The sequence below is a fragment of the Arvicola amphibius genome, chromosome 3 (assembly GCF_903992535.2).
Source record: "Arvicola amphibius chromosome 3, mArvAmp1.2, whole genome shotgun sequence".
NCBI classification, from domain to species: Eukaryota; Metazoa; Chordata; class Mammalia; order Rodentia; family Cricetidae; genus Arvicola; species Arvicola amphibius.
The window spans coordinates 144328929-144352715 of record NC_052049.1 but is presented as its reverse complement, the minus strand read 5'-3'; the positions used below and the strand labels follow the sequence as shown (position 1 = coordinate 144352715).

At 38.3% G+C, this 23787-nt stretch overlaps 1 protein-coding gene across 1 annotated transcript in view; it reads right to left on the bottom strand.

Moving 5' to 3' along the window:
• Positions 1-6567: 6567 nt before the first annotated feature.
• The window catches only part of Bmp5 (bone morphogenetic protein 5), a 117356-nt gene continuing 100136 nt past the window's right edge, over positions 6568-23787 (bottom strand). The window contains exons 5-7 of the mRNA XM_038322770.1: positions 19007-19083; positions 12349-12459; positions 6568-7536 (exon numbers count right to left, since the gene is read on the bottom strand). Of these exons, the coding sequence (XP_038178698.1) occupies positions 7387-7536; positions 12349-12459; positions 19007-19083 (338 nt within the window). The 3' untranslated portion in view covers positions 6568-7386. The remainder of the gene's footprint in view (positions 7537-12348; positions 12460-19006; positions 19084-23787) is intronic.

Sequence of the window (23787 nt, the reverse complement as noted above, 5' to 3'; positions counted from 1 at the left end):
ACATCCCTTCATGATAAAGATCTTGGAGAGAACAGGGATACAAGGAACATACCTAAATATAATAAAGGCAATATACAGCAAGCCAACAGCCAACATCAAAATAAATGGAGAGTAACTCTCAACAATTCCACTGAAATCAGGAACACGACAAGGTTGTCCACTCTCTCCATAGCTACTCAATATAGTTCTTGATTTCCTAGGTAGACCAATAAGACAACAAAAGGAGATCAAGGGAATACAAATCAGAAAAAAAAGAAGTCAAACTCTCACTGTTTGCTGATGATATGATAGTTTACATAAGCAATCCCAAAAATTCTACCAATGAACTTCTATGACTCATAAACACTTTCAGTAATGTAGCAGGACACAAAATTAACTCAAAAAAAATCAGTAGCCCTCCTGTACACAGATGATAAAAGGGCTGGGAAAGAAATCAGAAAATAACACCCTTCACAATAGCCACAAATAGCATAAAATATCTCAGAGTAACTCTTAACCAAACAATTGGAAGACTTGTATGACAAGAACTTTAAATCTTTGAAGAAAGAAATTGAAGAAGACACTAGAAAATGGAAAGATCTCCCATGCTCTTGGGGTAGGCAGAATTAACATAGTAAAAATGGCAATCTTACCACAATCAATCTACAGATTCAATGCAATGCCCAGCAAAATCCTTCACAGACCTCGAAAGAACAGTACTCAACTTTATATGAAAAAGCAAAAAACCCAGAATATCCAAAACAATCCTCTACAATAAAAGAACTTCTGGAAGCATCACAATCCCTGACTTAAAACAGTACTGAAAACAGCCTGGTATTGGCATACAACAGACAGGAGGACCAATGGAACCAAATAGAAGGCCCAGATATTAATCCACGCTCCTTTGAATATCTGATTTTTGACAAAGAACAAAAAATATCAAATAGAAAAAAGAAAGCATATTTAACAAATGGTGCTGACATAACTAGATATCAACATGTAGAAGATGAAAACAGACCAATATCTATCACCATGCACAAAACTCAGGTCCAAATGGATCAAAAACCTCAACATAAAACCAGCCACAATGAACCATATAGAAGAGAAAGTGGGAAGTACACTTGAGAACATTGGAACAGGAGATCACTTCCTAAATATGACCCAAGCAGCACAGACACTGAGAGAAACAATTAATAAATAGGACCTCCTGAAACTGAAAAGCTTCTGTAAAGCAAAGGACATGATCAACAAGATAGCCTTCAGAATGGGAAAAGATCTTCACCAACCCCACATCAGACAGTGGTCTGATCTCCAAAATATACAAAGAACTCAAGAAATTTGTCATCAAACAAACACATATTCCAACTTTATAAAAAAAAATGGAGTACAGACCTAAACAGAGAACTCTCAACTGAGGAATCTAAAATGGCTGAAAACACTTAAGGAAATGCTCAACATCCTTAGCCATCAGAGAAATGCAAATCAAAACAACTCTGAAATTCCATCTGATACTGGTAAAAATGGCCAAGATCAAAAACACAGATGACAACTTATGCTGGAAAGGTTGTGAGGGAAAAGGTACACTTCTGCATTGCTAGTGGCAATGCAAGCTGGTGCAGCCCATTTGGATGTCAGTGTGGCTATTTCTCAGAAAATTAGGAAACAACCTTCCTCAAGACCCAGTAATACCACTTTTGGGTATATATCCAAAGGATGCTCAATCGTGCCACAAGGACATGTGCTCAACTATGTTCATAGCAGCATTTTTTGTAGTGGCCAGAACCTGGAAACAACCTACATGCCCCTTGACCTAAGAATGGATAGGGAAAATGGAGTACTACACAGAAGAAAAAATAATGACATCTTGAATTTTTCAGGAAAATGGATGGAGCTAAAAAACATTATTTTGAGTGAGGTAACCCAGACACAGAAAGACAACTATCACAGGTACTTACTTATAGGTGGTTTTTAAACATAAAGCAAAGAAAACCAGCCTACAAACAACAACCCCAGAGAACTTAGACAACAATTAGGACACTAAGAGAGACTTACATAGATCTAATCTACATGGGAAGTAGAAAAAGACAAGATCTGCTGAGTAAATTGGGAGCATGAGGACCTGAGGTGAGGGTTGAAGTGGGGAGTGGAGAGGCAGGGAGGGAAGCAGGAAAAAATGTAGAGCTCAATAATGTGGCGAACCCCCCTGGCCATCAGGGAAGAACGACCACCAAGTCGAGGGTTCTTCTCAAATCACGCTTTATTGGAGCCTCTTGGTTGAAGGGAGAGCAGGAAGCGAAGGGCCCAGAGCACTAAACAGCAGCCGCTTATATAGGGAGAGCGGACACGGGTCATGCCTGGATTGGCTACTCGCTCGTCTTTCGATGCCCCCGGCCACGGGATTGGCCAAGATTACTGCACACTACTGCGCATGCGAGAGGTTTCGTCTACAACCTTGCCTAATATAGAGTTGTTTACTCGGTGGTGCAGGGGCTCTGCGCCATCTTGTAATGGTGGCCAGCAAATCGGCTCCCTGCACAATAAAAGTCAATAAAAAAGAAAACAGAGTTTAAAAAAGAGGTCTCTGATTCTAGTGCTTTCTCCTGTTGGTTTGTCCTGTCCAATTTTAATGTGATGGGTTTTGTTCTTTCTTATATTTTAATTTGTTATATTTTAAATGCATGAGCAAATGAAAGAATACCCAGTCACTAGGGTAAAGGTTAACAACTAGACTGTCCTTCCTACCTGCTGAGAGGGGAAAATCCATTTTCTCCAACAGAGTGACACTAGGAATAGAACCAATCCAGGGCAAGCCTCGTGTCCAATAGTTGGCCAACATTCAATTGGACTATAGTGTGGGGGGGGTGTGGGGTGTGTGTGTGTGGGTGTGTGTGTGTGTGTGTGTGTGTGCTTTTATTTTATTTCAATTTGGTGTTTTTGTTTGTTTTTTAGTTTGGTTTGATTTTGGAGTATTGTTTTATTTTATTTTATTGGTTTGGGATGGTCATTTTGGGGTTTTGTTTAGTTTTTTTGTTTATTTGTTTGTTTGTGGAGAAAGAACTTAAGGTTAGGTAAGTGGAGGAAGAGAGATAAAAAAGAATGTGAAATATAATCAAAATATATTTAAATTTAAAAGTTGTTTTTACAATTTGCATATGAAAAAGAGCATGTTTTAGTATAAATGTATACACATAGATGGAACTAGGTGTGTGTTCTATTGAGGAAAAGATACTGATTACTGTGTAATTTAAGAAACCTTATAGGTCTCTTGTCACAAGTTTTTTAAATTGCTCTTTTACTCTGGAGTTTTGCAGGAACATAAATACAATCTACACTTTAAATTCTCTGTTGCTGTATTTCACTATTCATTAGTAGCCATGGTGGGCTGAAATGACAGAATATTACTCACAATCAAGCATCGGGTTAATTTCTGTTTCAGCACTGACAAAGTCCTGAGGCACTTAACATAATTCTCATTCTCTCTCTCTCCCTCCCTCCCTCCCTCCCTCCCTCCCTCCCTCTCTCTCTCTCCTATAAATGACTGTATAATTTCCAGAACTGAAGGTACAGTGCTTCTCCTTCCCTGTTGTGTACAAACACTGACTTTGCAGTAAAATGGAAAGTAAGGGGGGAAACTTGATATAGGGTTTAAGTTTTCAGAAATTTTGTGATTTATAAAGCTGCAGATTCTCTTGGGTTTCCTCTCTGAGATCACTGCCCCTCAGGTGCCATCAATGAGTAGTGTAGTGGCCTGGTCTTCTGAGCCCTTTACTCCTTCTCTGACAGCCACCTTAGAATGTTTTTATATAACACCTTGTTTTATACCTACATAAGAGAGAACTTGGCATTGCTTATAATTTTTCATGCTTTCTCCTCAGCTTTCATCTTCCCCATCTTGATAAAAGCACAGATGTAGACTTCGTAATGTGCATACGTTATCAGCAGAGCCACCTTCACTCTAAGCTTTTAAATTTTCCAGCTTTCCTCCCCTCAAACAGGAAGAACAAGAAAGCAGAAGAAAACGCGTAACTCAAGACAGACTTTGAATGATGGATTGAGCACTAGACTGAATGCTTATGAGGTGGCTGCCTGTGTTTGGGAATGAGGATTTCTTCTGCCCCGAGCAGAACTGCACTGTAAGCTAATTATTCATTGTAAATGTCTTGAGAGATCACAGTTGCCAGACTGCAGAGTTGCCAGGAGGTTCTGGCTAAGATTTGATGATGATGATACAGGGAATATGAAGTGATGGGTCTTCAGTTGAAAAATAATTTTGCTTTTCCAGTCTGTTTTCTTTAGTTCTATGCAAAATCCTTTAGCCTTAGTTTCTTAAAAACTTGAGTATTTACGATTTATGTCCTCTTCCTTCCAAACTGGATAAAGTGCTCTAACAAAGCAGAACATACACAAAGTAGAAAAATCTCTGAAGCGCACCAAAAAAAAAAAAAATGCCAGCACACTAACTACTTATAATGACATAAATCTATTAAATCCAATTTTTTTATTTCTGGTAATAGCTAGAATATTACTACAATAATACTAAGAATTTATGACAATTATTCAATCATGAGTATATATACATATAATTTTTGGAAGATGTAATGTCAATTAAGTGTTTCTATGTATGCATTCATGTATGTGCTCATGTGTTTTGATATGTATACATGTGCACACATGAGTGAAGGCTAGAGGTCAACCTTGGGTCTCCTTCCTGAGGAAACAAACACACTCTTTTTTGAGACTGGGTCATTCACTGGGACCTTACCTCATTAACTGGATTGTCTGGCTGGTTCCATATCCCCAGCACTAAGATTACAAGTGCACACCACAGCATCTACCTCATTCTGAGGATTGAATCGGGTCCTCAGGTTTCGATGGTAACACTTTGTTGTGCCATCTCTGCAGCCCCATTTATTTTCCTTCTTATTTCTTGTTTTAGATGTACAAGAACAAGTTAAAATATTTTTCCACTCTAATTATTTCTACTATTTTAAATTATTTTTTTGTTTGAACAAATTTTGATTTACTTTTTCTTTCTTTTATTTCTTGAATTTTAGCAAGGTCTTATTTAATTATTGCTTTCTTTAAATTTTATTTTACATTCCTTTCACAGGTCTACCCTGCACCCCTCCTCCTGCCCTCACCCCACTAACTCCCCAGTCCCAGCCCCATCCACTCTTCCAAATGAGTAAGGGCTCCCTTGGGAAGTCAACAAAGTCTGGCACATTAGGGGAGGACCACGCCCCTCCCCCCATATTAAGACTGAACATGGCATCCCACCATAGGGAATGGGCTCCAACAAGCTAGCTCATGCACCAGGAATAGATTCTAGTCCTACTGTCAGGTGCCTCAGAGATAGTCCAAGCTTCACCACTGTCTCCCACATAAGTGGACAGATTTTTAAAAAACTGTAATTCATAGACTGGTGCTTTCTCTACTTAATAATCAGTAACTATTAAAAATAGGCCTGGTCTACAAGAGCTAGTTCCAGGACAGGCTCCAAAGCTACAGAGAAACCCTGTCTCGAAAAAACCAAAAAAAAAAAACCAAAAACCAAAAAAAAAACAAAAAAACAAAAAATACAAAAGAACTTTATCAATTGAAAGCAAGTAATGACCCACATAATTAAAACAATAGTTTCCATCTGGTAAATATTTTAGTATAAGATACACTTACATTTTATAGTTTTTTAAATAACGAACTATGTCACATATAAACAAACAAACAAAAAGCAGAGGCTGGTATCACAAGTTTAATATATTTTAAATGTAAACATACATTCAAGTAGCACATTTAAAGAATAATATAATAGATTTCCATTTCTTAATCTCTAGTCTTATCTTCAATGGTATACTATTAACTTATTAACTAAAAATATATTACTTAATGTATCCCCCAATATAATCAATACCATACTTTCTATACTGTAAACTGGGTTATAAAGCAACAATGTAAAATGTCTGAATCACAAACAAGCCCCAATGTTTGGAAATTCCTAATGATAGACCTTGGCTTGAAAGCTACAGACAGTGATTAAGAAAAGGTACTTGGATATTTCCAGTTGACTGCTACAAACCTCCCCCACACAGCTAACAGCAGCAGAAGGCGGTCAACCTGAAGATCCACTCCTCAAAGAGTCAGCCTGTGCTGAACCAAGACCGCAGCTCCCAGTTACCGCTTCAACATGGAGAAAATAAATTAATACCAGCGAGGAGAGTATGCGCACACTCATACACACACACTCTCACACCGCTCCAGAACCTTCCCTGCTGTACTTTTTGGTGCTTGGAGAAAGGTTTTCAAAAATCCCTTTCTCGAATCAGCTTTACACTGCGTTGATTCTCAAAAACAAGAAAAAATGGCTTTTTAGCTGTTTGAAAATGGCAAGTCCGTCAAAGCCATACTGTGATATTTTTCATTCAGTTTAACGTCAATGGTTTCACCCTAAGTAAAATCCCTTGCACCGCATCAACCTGCAAAGTCTCTATTGGCATCGTCAGTTCCAACCCATTTTATGCATAAAGTGACTCCTCGCTGGAAGGAGAAAAATGCAGTAGATGCAAATATTTCCCTACCGTGGAAAAGCAAGGGGAAACAAGCACTGTAGCTGTCGGTGTTCGAGACAACGGCCAGGGGTGGCTCAGCTGAGGTGAGGCTGGACTGTGCTTTTTAGTGTCATTTTGGGAACTTGTGGACATTGACTCAAGACTCAAGCCTGTGTCAAAGAATTTCTGAAGCTCTGACCTTCTGAAAAAAAAAATCTGCAACAATCAGAAGCAAGAAGCAGTAGGCTCCTGGACTTGCACCAATTCCCCTAAAGAGAGCAGTCCAAACAGTTTCGCTCTCCTTCAGCCCCTGTGTCTGTCCTGCCTACCCTTTGTTTAGTCAAATCCAGTCCAGCATTTTGCTTTCAGCAATAAAGCATAAGCGCTGAAAGGAATTTTTTATTTAGCTAAACAATGCTTTTTAAAAAAAAATGGGTTGCTAGTTTTTAAAACTTTATTTCTAAATATACTATTTTAGTTTTCACTGGTGCAATATAACCAAATGTATTCATTTCCCTTCAACAATATTAAACTGTCAAGGGAGTTCTACTTACTATTAGAAAATTATTTGTAATAGTATTGGGAAAATGTTGACATAGAATTAAACTGGGCTCAGAATACCCCATCAAAAGTGAGAGTAGGAATCTATCATAATATAGGAACCTTTAAAATAGATTTTACTGGTAAGGCATCCAAAAGAGAATACACACTTTTAAATAAATAAAAAAAGTGTATATACATAATATGATACATAGAGAGATGAAATGACCCCGGCTGATTTTAAGGAAGTCCCCATTTATCTGCCTTTGATTGCAGTCATAAACATAATACAGCTCGGTTTTGTTATTCCCACAATCCCTTAGCGCTAGTGGCAGCCACACGAGCGTACCACCATGTTTCTGTACTTCTTCAAAATGACATTGGAGCTGTCATCAAAGTACAGGACGGAGATGGCATTCAATTTGGTTGGAGCACAGCAGGGCTTGGGAACGTGGTCAGGAAACATCAGATGTACCTGGCAAAGAAAGAACATAAAAAGGGAAGTGTGTCTTTTGGAGAAACGGGGTAAACATTTTACTTACAGCTTTAAGAACATGATGTTGATGTCATGACTCTCTGACAGGCATATCTGTCATCTGACTCCTTTACATACCATAGATGACTTGGAGACAGAGGCTGCTCGACAGGATGCATTGTCAATCATCAACAAGCACTAAGAATCAACAGTTCTACATATTGGGGGCTTGAAATGAGCTCATCAGATAAAGCAAGCTCTGTATGAAATACTGAGCGGAATTTTTCAGGGAGGCGGGACATGACACTTAGTAATGACCTGCTTTAACTGAATAGGTGTCTTCTGTGTCCACTACAAGAATAACAGAGGCTGTGGGCTCAAGTCGGTGCAGACACACTTGGACTACAGAAAGTTTTAAGTCTGCAGGATACTGTAGTAGGATAGTTAAGCCATGCCTCACAAACAGTATGCCAACTCTTACTCCTACGTAGAAAAGACAAGCTAAAAACCACAATAAAGTAAAATCTATACTGGCTTTGCCTGCACTAGGAGCCCTTTTTCTCCTACTGGGTTGTCATGTATAGCCATGATATGAGGCTCTGTTTCCAGTCTTACTAGGCCATGTTTGGTGGATATCACGGAGAGCCTTTTTAAAAAAGAGAGAGAGAGAGAGAGAGAGAGAGAGAGAGAGAGAGAGAGAGAGAGAGAGAGAGAGAGAGAGAGAGAGAGAGAGAAACAGAGAAGGAGTTGATCTGGTATAGAAAGGGGAGGTAGGAAAAGAGACTGGGAGGAATGAAGGGAGGAGAAATTTCTCTGGTCAGTATGTAATGTATGAGAGAAGAATAAAAGTTAAAATAAATCTAATACTAGTTTTACAGCAGTGATTTCAACTATTCTTCATAGAAGTTTTTACCAGACTGACTGGAGTTTAACATCGTCTTTCTTTCCCTATGCACTCCTTAGACAACTGCCAAAGAAGCAAGCTGAAGCGCGGGGTCCAGGGAGTTTGCAGATTGAACATCCATTCCCTTACAAGACTGAAAATGTATGGAAAAGTGAAGAGCTTCAGTAAAAGCTCGGAACTCATTTTAACCAGGCTGGCGGTTTGCCTGTGTGTTATAATAATTGAGCCAGAAGCCAGAATGTGGTTCCCACCTACTCTGGCCCTTCCCCCAAAGGAGTTTATGGGAAGTCCCCTTGATGAGCCTTAAGGGATCCACAAAAAAGCAAACATGGCCTCTCAGAGTTTTGGCTCCACAGTCTCCTGGCTGAGATGATATAGGAGGCTTGCATGGGAGCAAAAGCACCGGATAAATGAGCGGTTCCACATGAACCTTGAAATTTCCTAAGACCTTGCAAAACTAAAAGTCACGGAGCTTTTTACAGATTTCAGATACAACTTATATTCCTCATCGGCTTGATCTCCCATAACCCTCACAGGCGTGATTGATAACCCCCAAGGTTTCAATGGCCTTGGCAGCCTTCACAAGCAGCCGCTCCAAACAAAATGGATTGTTCTTAAATGATTCTTCGAACGTATTCGTCATAAAAATGCTCTTCTGTAACAAAAAGTCTGACTGTCTTCTCATTCCACGTCCTTCACAGAACAAATGCAAAAATATTTACAACACCACAAACACTGAAGTCCCATTTGCCCTATGACCTTCAGGTTTGGAGTGATGTGTCTTCTCTACAGGATAATAAGCAACACAGATAAAGATCTTCTAACTTCACATCAGGATTTCTTTTTGTTTTCTCTGTGATACTACTTCCAGACTATAGCCATAAGAACCAAAATACTTATTTATATATTTATGAGAAAAAAAAAACAAAATAAATAAGAGGATTATTTGACAAAGGATTTTTTTTATACAATCAGTATTCATGCTTAGCCTGAGGGAAATTTGACAAATTGGATACATATCTAAGAAAGCAAAATTCTGCTTCCTTGAAGGAGGCAGAACATGAGCAAGGAAGTCAGGACCGCAAAGGGTGCACCCACCCACCGAGATGGTGGGGCTGATCTAATCAGAGCTCACCAAGGCCAGCTGGACTGGGACTGAAAAAGCACTGGATAAAACCAGACTCCCTGAACATGGCGGACAATGAGGGCTGCTGAGAAGCTAAGGACAATGGCACTGGATTTGGATCCTACTACACATACTGGCTTTGGGGTGGGGGGGGGGGGGCTAGCCTGTTTGGATGCTCACCTTCCTAGACCTGGATGGAGGGGGGAGGAAATTGGACTTCCCACAGGGCAGGGAACCCTTACTGCTCTTCGGGCACAAGAGGGAGGGGGAGTAGAGGGGGAAAGGGAGGTAAATGGGAGGTGGGGAGGAGGCAGAAATTTTTAATAAAAAAAATAAAATAAAAAATTTCTGCTTCCTTCATCAGGCATCAATACTCTGCAAACAAAAACAGATAAAAAACAGAAATAAAGTAGCATCATTTTACCAGCTGTCTTAGTTAAGGTTTCTGTTGCTGCAATGACGCACTGTGAACACAAGCAACTTAAAGAGAAAAGGGTTTATTTCATCTTACAACTTGTAGTCCATCATCTGAGGAAGTCGGGCAGGAGTCTGGAGGCAAAAACTGAGGCACCGGCCATGATAAATGATACTTACAGGTTTACTCCTCACGGCTTGCTTAGCCTGCTGTCTAGTAGCACCCAGCCCATGAGCCCAGAAGGAACCCATCCAGCATGACCAGAGCCCTCCCACATCAACTATAACCAAGGAAATGTACTCCAGGCCTGGCCACGGGTCAATTTGGTGGGTGCGGTAAGGCAGGGCACATTTTTTCATTGAAGTTCCCTCTTCCAAAATGACCCTACCTTGTGTCAAGTTTAAATAAAACTATCCAGCACATAAATTAAAAGTAGCTGTTTTCTCTCTGTCACTACATATGTAGTGGTCATGACTGCTCCTTCAAAAAAGGAATCATGCACATGCTTCTCAGTCTCCCGGCAGGTCTGAGTACAGTACCCTTGCAGAGCCTAGCTACTCCCTATTGCTCAAAAATATTAACCCGTGTTTAGAAGTGTTTATGAAGTGAGGCATAGCTGACTGTAATTCTCCCCAGGGATTTACTTTATGCCTCACCTACTGTCATTAAACTAGGCTTTCTCATGAAAGGACTTTTGTTTTTTGAAACAGTGTCTATCTATGTAGCCCTGGTTAACCTGGAACTCGCTCTGTAACTGCCTTTACCTCTAAGTGTCGGGATTAAAGGCATGTGCCACCACTACCTGGCCGAAAAAAAAAAAAAAAACATTTTATATATGGCTGCCTATTAAAATGCTTATTTGCTTTCTTGTCTTCTCATTGATTTTTTTTCCAAAAATTTATAAAACTCGTGCTTATCCACCATAGACAACATTTCAGACAAGCCAGGAAAGTCTACAGTGACTTTTAAGTCAAAGTGGTACAGGTAAGCATCAAGCAATGTGAGAGGTCCTTCTGTCTATGTGTTGCTTTTATTGGTTAATGAATGAAGAAACTGGCTTGGCCTGATAGGGCAGAGTAGAGCTAGGTGGGGAAAACTAAACTGAATGCTAGGAGAAAGAAGGCAGAGCAGAGAGAAGTCATGGAGCCACCAGAGACAGACATGTTAAAACCTCATAAAAATCTCATAGTAAAATATAAAATAATAAAAATGGGTTAATTTAATATGTAAGAGCTCACTAGGAATATGCTATCGTGGTTAGCCAAGTGGTAACTTAATTAATACAGTTTCTGTGTGGTTATTTCTGGAGTCTGGGCAGCCGGGAAATGAACAAGTGGCCTCCTACTACAATCAAGGAATTCAAATACTTGATATGTCTGTTTATAATTATATTATATTTATGTGAGTCCTTATTTAAAAACTAGTTATTCTGTCCATTGGCTTTTAGGTCTAAACGGGTCAAAGGGAATGGTAAACTTGTTTGGAGCAGAGGTTACGAAATCAGCCTCCCTCACACGATAGGGTCGTTCTGCCGACGGCAGACAACTCAACTTCTATCAGTGCCTTGTGGTTCTACAGCTGTGTTCTCTACTTTTTCTCCTAGGTAGATAATTATGGTTTTCATATTAACTCAGACACTAAATAGCAATTCTGTAACTTAATCTGGTGCACCTCCTAAGAGACTGCTTGCTGTCTTCCAGGGACTACCTTCCGACACATCAGTATATGGAGAGAGGTTGGCTTGGGTTCACTAGACAGAATACAGTCACAGGTCCCCCAGTCAGCATTTTACTGTCTTAAGCACAGGAACATGTTGGGGTTACTAGAAATGTAATCATTGCTAAATATCCAGAAGTGTGGAAGAAGAATAAGAAAGATAAATTTATTTTTTAAAATGACAGAAAAATAAGAGGAACTGAGGAGAAGGAAAACGCAAGTGAAAATCTTCTACTGCTTATACATCATATTCAATGGCTGTAATAGCAATGTATATAAAGAACTTGCTTGAAATAATTATGTCAAAACTCTCGGATGAAGTTCGGCGCAGCTGTGAGTGTGTCAGCAAAGACAACTAGTGAACTGCTAGTTTAAAACATCTGGTTGACCTCTGTGTGATGACGAAAGCCATGCAGAGTAGCAACTTCACTTCATTACTTCAGCTTTCCCAGCTGAATTTGTCCCAATTCTGAGACCAGGGTTATTGATCCAAGCCAATCTGAATGTCTTACTATAGCCACAATTGACAGCCCCCACTACAAGTCACAAAGGAATTTAAGAACTTGAGGTTGATAATTGCATTTTCTTTTAAACAACTCTATACTGTGTTTTTATTAGAACCAGGTTCTACCCCATAAGCATAGACCTTACCAGAGTCTGGACTATGGCATGGTTGGTGGCATTCATGTGGGCATTAAGTGGAAAAGAACATTCTCCATCACAATAAAATGCAGCATACCCTTCTGGTGCTATAATCCAATCCTGAAATGTACAAAATCAAGAAAATTCACATCAGATAAATAACAGTAAAAATGATAATTCTTAAGGAGCACTTAAAGATATCCTACCTAAATATGTTTCCATCCTTAGTCCAACAATTATTCTAAAAGTTCAGCTTAACCTACATCCTTTAATTTTTAATTGACATTTACAACAAAAGTATAAATATTTTTACAAGAAATGGTCATTTCCAATTTCTCCCAAGAGGTTACTATATAAAACATAGTCTACATTAATCATTCTGTTTTTGAGACTAAAACTAAGATCAAAAAATAGTATTCTAAATATTGTTTAAACTGGAAATGATTAACTCTGGGACATTCAAGTGAACCACAAAAAGTAGGGAGTGGATGAAGTCCTGAGTGGATCTGTTACTGACAGGAGCAAGGCCATGTCAAAGACCCCAGTGACTCAGGGTCCTGGGGAGTGGCAAGGCCATGCCTGGGATAGGCTCAGAGGAACAGCAAGGCCTTCCCTGGGATAGGGTCAGAGGAATGGTAAGGCCTTCCCCAAGTCAAAGTAATAATGTTGACAACATGTACAGAAAATATTAGCCACAGCTCCTCCTCCAGGACAACTGCAGCTGTCTCTGCTCCCTCCAGAGACCACCTATGAAGATTATTAGTTAGTCCACCTTAGCCTTCTTCATCTGTATATAATAAGCTCTGAGTGTCCCGGCTACTGCTGAGACAGCTTCATCAGAGCACATGACCCATCTGATGCCAACATTTCTGTCTGTCATTTCTTCATTCCCAGCCACTCTAGTTGGGTCAATACAAAAGCCCTGCAGGCCAAGGCAAGTGGTATCCAATGCGGGTCCTTGACCCCAGGGAATTCAAATCAGTCAGGCAGGGAAAACGGCAGTGACCAGTCAAGCATGTGAAGAAAAGTGGGGCAGGGGAGCATTTCTGCAAGTTGGGCATAAACCATGGAAGGAGCAAGCTATAGAGATGGTTATATGTTTGTGCTTTGGGGGAGTTTTGAAGAACCATAGAAATAAGAAAAAACATTCCAACTGCATCAGGGTTTAGACTGTGCTCGGGAGACATGTACAGATACTCAGGCTGAGGAAAGGAACTATGAGGATGCCCTCTCCCAATCTGTGGAAGAATTGTACCTTGGGTCTGGGTTGCAGCAAGATTTAAGGGGAGGTAAACTCACTTCTTGACAGCAAACTTTAGGACAAGAGATTTGAAGGACAATACCAATGGGTTTAACTGCTTTCCTGTGTCTGGATGACCTGATCCAGACTCAAAACCAAACCTCAGAGGAGCAAGCATGAGACTCAGGGCTGGAAAAGAACTCAGAAGTTATATTTCTGATAAAGCTAGTGATTGTGCCAATGCAGAGCAGACCAGTCCAAGGAGAAGTCCACTGGATCTACAGACCCACCCAGCAGCTTTGTCATATCCTTCCGGACCTGGTTTTATTAATCACTCCCTCAATTTTGGAGGCCACTTCTCTAACTACCTGATGTTCCAATGGATCCCAGTCAACTATTTGAAATGGGCTATGACTTTACTCAAATGTGTTTCTCCTTTATTATTTTCTTGGGGCTTTCTCTCAAAGAGACCTGGAGAGCCACCCTGATATAGAATGGTACCCATGTTAAATTTAAAAAAAAAATAAAAGAGGGACTCCTAGAATTTAAGGCCTCTACCAAGTACAACAGCTCTCATGGCCCACCATCGCTGAAAAACTGCAGTGCACATAGTATTAAATGGGTCCCTTGCTATACTCCATGAAGACATTGCTTGTTAGACACCATTCAAATACACAATGTTAGTGGCATTAATGTCATTCAGTGGGCCACTAATGGCTCCACAGAAGTAATAATACAATGTATTGGCATTCACCCAATCTCCAGCTAGACAAATGATCGTATATGGAACTATAGCAATTGGTAGCTGTCAACCTTTGTAGTATTACCAGTTAGTCAATTGATGACCTCAGTGTGGATAAAGGGGGGGGGGGGGTTACAGCCAGATACCAGACAGGATTTGATATGTCACACAGATTGCCAACACATATGTGTGACAGCAACTCTTATAATGAAAGCAAATATAATTGGGAAATAATGAATACCCACTTGTAGAGTGCTTGAACACACCATAACAATACTGTAGATATGGCCCAAATACATTGTACACCCTGAAACTGCAAAAGGCTTATAGCCACACTGATCCACTGCTAAGATTGCAAAAGTGAACTTTGATGAGCTTCAAGGCTCCAATCACTTTAACTTATTAAAGCTTTCCTTGCTTTTGTGTTGGGCACAGTGGCTGTTTGTTCTTCCTTTGGTCTTCCTTACTGCTTGGTATCGAGCAAGCTTGGGAGTAAAAGTGAAGACACCCTGAACATCTAAGTAATAAGAAAGGGGGAGACATTTAGAGCAGGGAAAACTCAGAGTGAGTGCGTATTATTAACACGAACATGGCCTTGTCAAGACCCAGGGCCTCAGACACATGGGAATAGCAAGGCCTTCCCCTGGAATAAGTACAGACGTTGTCAGTGTGTACAGAAAATATCAACAGCAGTTTCCTTCTCCAGAATGACTACAATGTGAGTCTGCTCCCTTCCAGAGGCCCCCTACACACACACACACACACACACACACACACACACACACACACACACACACCTAGATTAGTTAACCCTCCCCTTATTCATTCACACTTTATATACTAAGTGCACTGAGTTTCTGGGCTACTGGTGGTGCATCTCCATCAGAGAAAACAGTCCACCTGATCCCAGCTTTTCTGCATGTGTGTCTGTCCTTTCTTTATTCCCCTGTTGACATAGTCAGGTCAAATCCTAAAACTAAGTGGGTTTCAACAAGAAAAGACGCAAAGAACAGGACTAAGCTAATTCTCTTCACTGTTAGGTACACATTTCCAGTGTAAGAGTCTTCCAAGCCAATGAAGCTTTACCTTTTGCTTTATCTCATGTTTTTCTTTTCACCATTATATTAATTACAATGTTTTAGACAAAACAAATTAAAGCAAATTCTTGAACACTGTATGTGAAAAATTTCTAGGAAGTTAAAAAGTGTCCCATGGAATATTTATTATGATTTCCCCACCCCCAGAGAAACAAAACTCTGTGTGTGATTAGGAATTATTAAATTATCTGTAATAAAAGTTTATTCATAAAATTGGACTTTGGGGCAGTAGAGGACATCATCACTCTAGTGAGGGACAACCTACAGAATGGGGTAAAGTCTTTACCAGCTATACATTTAAAGGAGTATTAATTTCTAAACTGCATGAAGAATCAAAACAATTAAACATTAATAAAATTAACAACCCAAATAAAAATGGGAAAAGAACTTTAGTTCTAAAATAAAAATGGCATACAAATATCCAAGAAACTTTCTATTAGAGTTCAGCATTCTTAACCAATAGACTACTGAAAACAAAAACTTTTTTGAGATTTCAACATACCCTAGTTATAATTCCTAAAGTAATAACAAAGAAAGAAAATGTTGGCATGGATGTGGGGAGAGAGGAACATTTAATCACTGCTGGTGAGAAAGAGAACTGGTGCAGTCACTAGGCTATCTGAAGTTCCTCAAAGAGCTTAAAGTAGACCTACCACATAATTCAGCACAGCACTCTTGAATATACCCAAATAACTCTAGATCCTACTAGAGAGATGCTAAACATCCATTTTCATTGATGTTCTATTTACAATAACCAGAAAATCAAAACAACCTCATTGTTGATCGGTTGATGAGTGGATAATAAATATGTAGCATATTTATGTTACTGAATATTAGTCTGCTGATAATATAAATGAAATTAACAGGTAAACGGATGGGTCTGAAAGTACTCTTTATGAGTAAGATAACCCAGATCCATAAAGACAAGGATCACATTTTTGTCTCATTTATGAATGTTATCTTTGAATCTTCAGATGTGTGTATTTTATTTGAAATATCAAAGGAAGTTGGGAAATCACAATAGGTTATGGGAATGAACTTTGAAGAAAAGTGAGATGCAATGCATCAGTATAAAGTGTTAAATGTGACTAGTGGAACAGGAATGGTTAAATTTGAGTGGAAGGGGCAATTTCAGGGTAGAGAAGGGTATATATAACATTAAAGACCTTTTCTCCAATGTCATATAGAAACACATCACTGTAGAAACTTCCTATGTATAACATATACACATATACACATACATACACAGAGAGAGAAAAAGAAAAAAAAGAGAATCAAAATGGAGTTACCCTAAACAATGACCCCACTCGACCACACAAACTAAAAAATAAAAAAGCCTAGTGCAAAGAATAGGTTGCTTCTTTAAGAGTTGTTGGTCAGTGAGGTTCCAAAGACCACCAAACATTACAAGCTATTATCTGTCAGTGTTCTTGGGTACCTTCCAGAACTTGACAATAAGACTTTATTGCTGAAGATACCACACACTCCATGAAACATGGAGAAACCTAGTGGAATAGACCTGGATGCTTCATCTCTACTAGCTAGCTTCACAGTGCTAGAAGGCACAATCCTTATTATTGAAGGAGGAAAGTCCTCCATTAATCTTACCTAACTCTGAACTGTATCAGATACAATGATGACTGGCCTGCCAAGACATGCCCCCTGGTACAATAGTGGCCCTAATGTCATGGAACTAACCAACCATTTTCCAGCTGGATATGTTACATTCCACAAAATGAAATCTACCTGGCACCAATATTTGATCCAGAACCTATAGCAAGAGAAGTCATAGGCTCTAGAGGATAATCTACTGCTATTCTGCTCCTAAATGGATACAGCATTACCCTAATGACTGTTATACCCATAGCCTATGGCACCTCTCAGTCCTCCTCAGAAAAGTTTGTATTGCAGTAGATAGTAATCAACGCAGAGATTCACACTAGGCAAGGTGCAGAGAGTGAGCAACTATGGAATGATCAGTCCTAAATGGAACATACAGCCACCCCCTCCCAAAGCTCAGGGGGCATTGGGGAAGTAGGAGCAGAAAGATATTAAAAGCCAGAGGCTGTGGATGACAAGGAAGCAGTGTCTTCTGAACACAGTAGGGTAAACGCACAATTTGGAGTAGTTGTGACAGTATGCACAAGACACAAAGCCAGACCAAATCTCAGCATGGACAGGGGAATTGTGCATATAATCCCAGCCCTAAACAAGTTGCTAGTGCCAACTTATTGCCAAGAGAAGAGACCATTTTCTCCAAAAGTGTATCCCCTGATAAACTGACCATAGTTCACTGAAAGGTACACATACAAGAACATTTGAACAGCACAAATTTGTCTCATTTTTTTAGAAGGAACATGAAGTTGGAGGGGTAAGGAAGGGAAGTGGATCTGGGAAGAACTTATGAGGGAAAATAAATATGATCAAAATATGTTAGATGAAATTTTCAAATAACTAATAAAATACAAAATAACAAAAATAAAGACAATAAATATTAATGTACATTTCCATCTTAATATTATTTTATAACCTTGTTTAATTTTGTGACTATAATACTATGAATATGGCTCAAATACTGAGAATGTGTTGTGATAGAATACAAAAGAAATATAAAACTTCGTATTAAATTGTTCTCAGGGCCATTAGAAATTATTTTTTTTTCTTTCTTCTCTACCTCATTTGTGAAACACATTTAAAACATGATAATATGAGTTTTGAGTGAAAGAAAAAAATTTGGACAAACCTGCCTTATGATTTAATCTTAATAGTTGAAATTTCTATTTCCTAGACAGAACCGTGATCCTAACAGAGTTAATGTAGGTGTTTATACTAATCCAAACAATCTTCATAAAATTACAAGCTCTGGAGGTGCTATGGAAATGGCTCAGTGCTGGCTGGGCAGGCGTGAGGACCGATGTTTGGATGCCCAGTACCCAGGGAAAAATCTGGGAGATGAAGAACATGTCTATCATGCTTGCTTTTAATCCCAGGATTTTCCACATGACGATCTCTGGTCTTTACTGGCAGCCAGCATACCCCAAAGACTATGAGCTCAAGATTCAGTGAGAGATAAAAATTTCAAAGTATAAGGTGGAAAGTGATGGGGTGGGACATGTGGTGGTCTCTTCTGGCCTGCACACATGCTTACAGACATGCACATGCATGATACACAAAAAATAAATTAATTAATAAATTGTATTATATATGCAGGGCCTGGTAATATATGCCTATACTCCTGTACATGGGAGACTGAGGCAAAGAGAGCATTCAAAGACGTCTTGGTCTGCATAAGGAGACTCTGACTCATGCAAAACAAAAGACTTGGGATATTCAAAGGACAGTATTGTTTTTATCCATTTTTAAATGTTAAGTTTAAGAACGTTATATTTCCCTAGATGGTTGTTAAACCCAACTCATTATGTTCCAATGATGAAATAATAATAAGGAAATGAAAATGATATGTGTGAATCACATGCTGAGGAGTCTTCAGAAATGATTATTATATTGGAGCAATTACTAACAAATAATCTGACTTGCCAAGGATTTGAGATAAAGCCGAAAAGAAACACCTAAAGTGAACCAGCTTACCTGCCATCCCAGATCCCGGAAACTCACGTAGAGTTCATGCTTTTTGCAGGCTTGCTTTTGTTCACTGGTGTTATAATCTGCAGATTAAAGAAAAACAAAACCTTACATTTCAAACAAATGACAGCTTATTGGGTATCGAAGTATACAACTTCTGCTACGAGGTTATGGATAAGGTTTCCGGAAGAGATTATCTATATTAAGCATGAGTTTGATTCTTAACTGAGAATTTTGGCTTAACTGTGTCACTCAGGCAAGTTACTTTTGTAGAATGTATTGCAACTGTTTGCCTTATAAGGTTCTTAAAAGAATTCTATTGGCACCTGTACGCCAGGCATAAGCTGGTGCTGCTGAGTACTAGCTATGAACTGTGTGATTGTTCACTAATGATACATCACATAAATATGTGATGCATATTCATACAATATTTCCTGAAGAGGTGCTTTCAGAGAAGATGCCAGTGTTTTCAGAAATTTTATTTAAGTAGGTATCATCAATATAAGATATTCTATTTTGAGTTTCTGAGCATCACTCAAAAGCATGTCTACTTTGAGACATATTCATTATGGCTGAAGGAAGTATCCAGACAGAAATGAATCAAACGAAAAGCTCAAGAAACCCACTCCTTTTTTCCTTTCATTCTCAAGTCCATTCTACCAGGAAATCACACACATAATTTTCAAACAGATTTCAAACACACTTGCTCACTCTGTCCATCATTGCTCCTGGACCAAACCACCATCACTGGCCAAGATTACTGCAGTGTCCTGAATGGCAGTCCCCCATCCTCCCCTCTACAATAAAGTGCTAAGTGGGCTTTCATCAAATCAACTATGCACTTATCTGAAAGACTCCCTCCATCTTTGATGGAGCCTTCACTAGCTAGCACATTTAAATACTGTAACTCTACCCCAATAGTCCTCGTTTCTCTTCTTTGGTTAGGGTGATTTAGTGTTTCTCTTACACTTTGTGAAATTCTCTGGCATTATTTATTCATTACATGCATGACGTCTTCTCTAGATTGCACCTCTTAACTAATTTCTCACCAAGACACTCTATTTAACTCTGGTTCACTGTTGTATACCAAGTACAAAAAATAGGAACTGATACATAATATGCATTTCATAAATATTTGGAGAATTAACGAACTTATTTCCCATAGTTATCCATGAGTAACTTAAGACAGATACATTGTTTCTATTATATATTTTTCAATGCATTAAAAAATATTAAAATTTCATAATTTTTCAAAAGTCTAAATATGAACGTAAAACTCTACTCTTGCATCTGAAACAAAGTAAAATATCTCAAAAATACAAAACTTTACAGAACACTTTTAATGTTTTCTCTGGGATTTGCTCACACTTTTTACAAATAGCATTCTAAAGGATTTTTATTGCTGAAAAGGGGAAAATTAAAAAGCTATATATATATATATATATACACACACACATATATATATGTATATATATATATATATTTCACCATCCAATTTAATCATTCAACTGCTAATGAAAAGAGTATCACACCAGAACCAAATGATGACTCAGTAGTCCTTATAATTACTTCAAGTTATTATTTGTCTGATGTCAATTTAGAAAACAAAATAGTAATTAAAATATGAACAAGATTTTCCTCTTATGCAATAATAGAATAAATATATGTTAATAGTGAAAAATGAAGAAAATTTGTTTTAAGAGTATGTCCTCTTGCATTCAGGGAAATTTATTCCTTAATTTGAATAATACCATCAAACAATTCTATTCAGGCAGTGGACAATTATGTTTTTGACAATTAACATTAAATGATACATTACACACACACACAGATTAGATAGATAGATAGATAGATAGATAGATAGATAGATAGACAGATAGATAGGCAGGCAGATAGATGATAGGTAGGTAGGTAGGTAGGTAGGTAGATAGATAAACAGACAGACAGATGGATAGATACTACATGTAGAGTTATTACAATTGTATGTTTAAAAAGAAAGTAAATAAAATTAAAAGCCCAAATTTCTCATATAATTAAAGTAGTTTCATAAAGATTAAGTGTGATATATATTATTTCACATAAATGTAATGAGCAATTAAGTTTAAAATGGACTCTTGTTCCAAGAGTCTAATGTCATGGAGAGTCGAATCCATATGCTTATTCTGTCAGAAATAAAAATTAACGGGTACTGAGTGAAGATATTTTAGCCAAATCAGCAAAGTCTGGAGTTAGGTTCATGCTCAATGGTTGGCAAACTAAACTACAGGAAAATGGGCAAGGAAATGATGTTTATAGCTTTAAAAATATCAAGTGGCAGTCCTTAGGAGATTAAATAAAATGGACATAATTCTACTGTTGACAAACCAATCTACAAATGAAATCATGCACCCAACTCCATTCTGCCCATAGCTGCTTGCCAGGAATCTTGACCTTCACCTGGACTCTCACTCCACTAGTAACCCATCAGAGCCCTTACCCACCAGGCCAGGCCACCTGGCATGAAGACACATGTAATTTATTTGTGTTCCCCATCATAACTCCTCCCAACTCTGACCATGCACCATGGAGCAGTTTATACCAGATCCATCCTTAAGGCTCAGAGAAGCCCACACATCCTATGCACTGACCAGGCAAGCCTACATGACCGTGTCCTGTCTGTGTATTACCCAATTCCCAGACCTACACCTGAACTCGCAGAGCCTAGCCCAGCCTGATGAGCCCAATCTACACGTTTCCTAGCCTCCAGGTCAGGCCAGGTGGCAGAGCCTAGGTACCAGCCCAGTGTGCTGTGTTCACATCAGATGCACAACCAATGACAGAAGATTGCACAGCCAGATCTCATATAAAAATAATATAAACTATCAAGGCATTATGAACCCTCCCCCAAAATCTTCCAGTACTATCAGAAATGTTCTCCAATGAGAATTATGTAGATGAAACCCAGGATACAGAAGCCAAAAGAAAAATCACAAACTTTATCATAAATGTCAAGGAACTTAAGGAAGACACAAACAGCTCAGTGAAATTAAAGATAATGAACTCAAAGTGAATAATTACCTGAGGGATGTGAAAGAAAAAACAAGCATAGGCTGAATGAAATAACTAAATTCAATGAAGAAACAAACATTGATGAGAACTCAAGCTAAAATGAGGTCGTAATTGAAAAACCAAATAACTAGAAAAATCAATGGATTCTGTAACTAGAATGAATTAAATAGAAGAGAGAATAATCGGACTTGAAGATAAATAGAGGAACATGAACAAACAAGCAAAGAATATTAATTTATTTAGAACACAGGAAAGGAACATGCTGGGAATGTGTAACACCATCAAATAACAAAGTCTTCCAATTATAGGCATAGATGAGGTAGAATAATCACAGGTCAATGGCAAAGACCACATTCAACAAGATCATAGAAGAAAACTTTCATAAACTAAGGAAAAGCATACCCATAGATGTACAAAAAGCACACAAAACCCCAAACCAGACAAGATTCACACAGAGAGCCCCAACAACCAGACAAGACCAGAAAAGACCCTGTGGCAAATCATATCTGCATCACTAAATATATAAAAAGAAATATTCTCAAAAATTGAAAAGAAAGAGCACAAGTCACACATAAAGAAAAACCCACTAGCATAACAGCTAACTCCTCAATAGAAACTTTGAAACTCAGAACAACCTGAAGCAATGTACTATGAATTCTAAAAAACCATAACTGTCAATCAAGATTACTGTACCCAGCAAAACTATGTACCATGTTGAAGGAAAATGAAAAACTTTTCATGATCCCAATGGACTAAGAAAATTTATACCCATCACAGCAATTCTAAATAAAATATAGGAAGAAGTACTTGAACTGAAGAGAGAAGGAATCATAACTGAGAGACTGTAGGAACTCCTCTAATTACTGAAAAGTATAACTAAAAACAACAAAAAAGAAACACATACCTTTCTATAATAACTTCAAATATTAATGGCCTTAGCTCTCTGATCAAAAGACAAAGGCTGTTTGAATGGATTAAGGAAAGAAAATTCACCCTTCTGTTGCCTCCAGAAATTCATCTTTAAATAAAGACCTTACCTCAAGGTGAAGAAGGATGGAAAGAGGGATTCCAATAAAACTGGACCAGGAAACAAACAGGTGTTGCTCTCCTAACATCTGACAAAACAGACCTCAAACTAAACCTTATCAGAGCAGACAAAGAAGGACACTTAATTCTCCTTACGAGAACGGTTTACCAAGAAGACATTGTAATCCTAAATATATATGCACCAAGCTGGGGTGAATACAATTTCATTTTTTTAAAAAAAACTTACTACTGGAAGAAAAGAAACAGACTTAACATCAAATCATTAACAGTAGATAATTTTAATATCACACATTCTCCAATATATAAACATAGAAACATCAGAATTAAGTGAAATACATGAAATGGACTAAACAGATATCTACAGAATATTCCACCTAAAAACAAACAATATATATTCGGCTCAGTAGGCCATGAGAGTTTCTATAATATAGACGACATTCTGGGACACAAACAAATCTTCAAAAATTTGGAAAATTTGAAACAACTCCCTCTATCCTATATGGTCATAATACAATAAAACTTAAAGTAGACAGCAAACAAATCTCTAGTAAGTCCACAAACTCATAGAGATTAAAATTTTGTTTTTGAATGATTAATGGGTCAAAAAAAGAAATCAAGATAAAAGATAAAAATAAAATAAAAAATTTCTGGCTCTAAATGAAGTGAAAACACAATGCTATAAAACTGGGGCA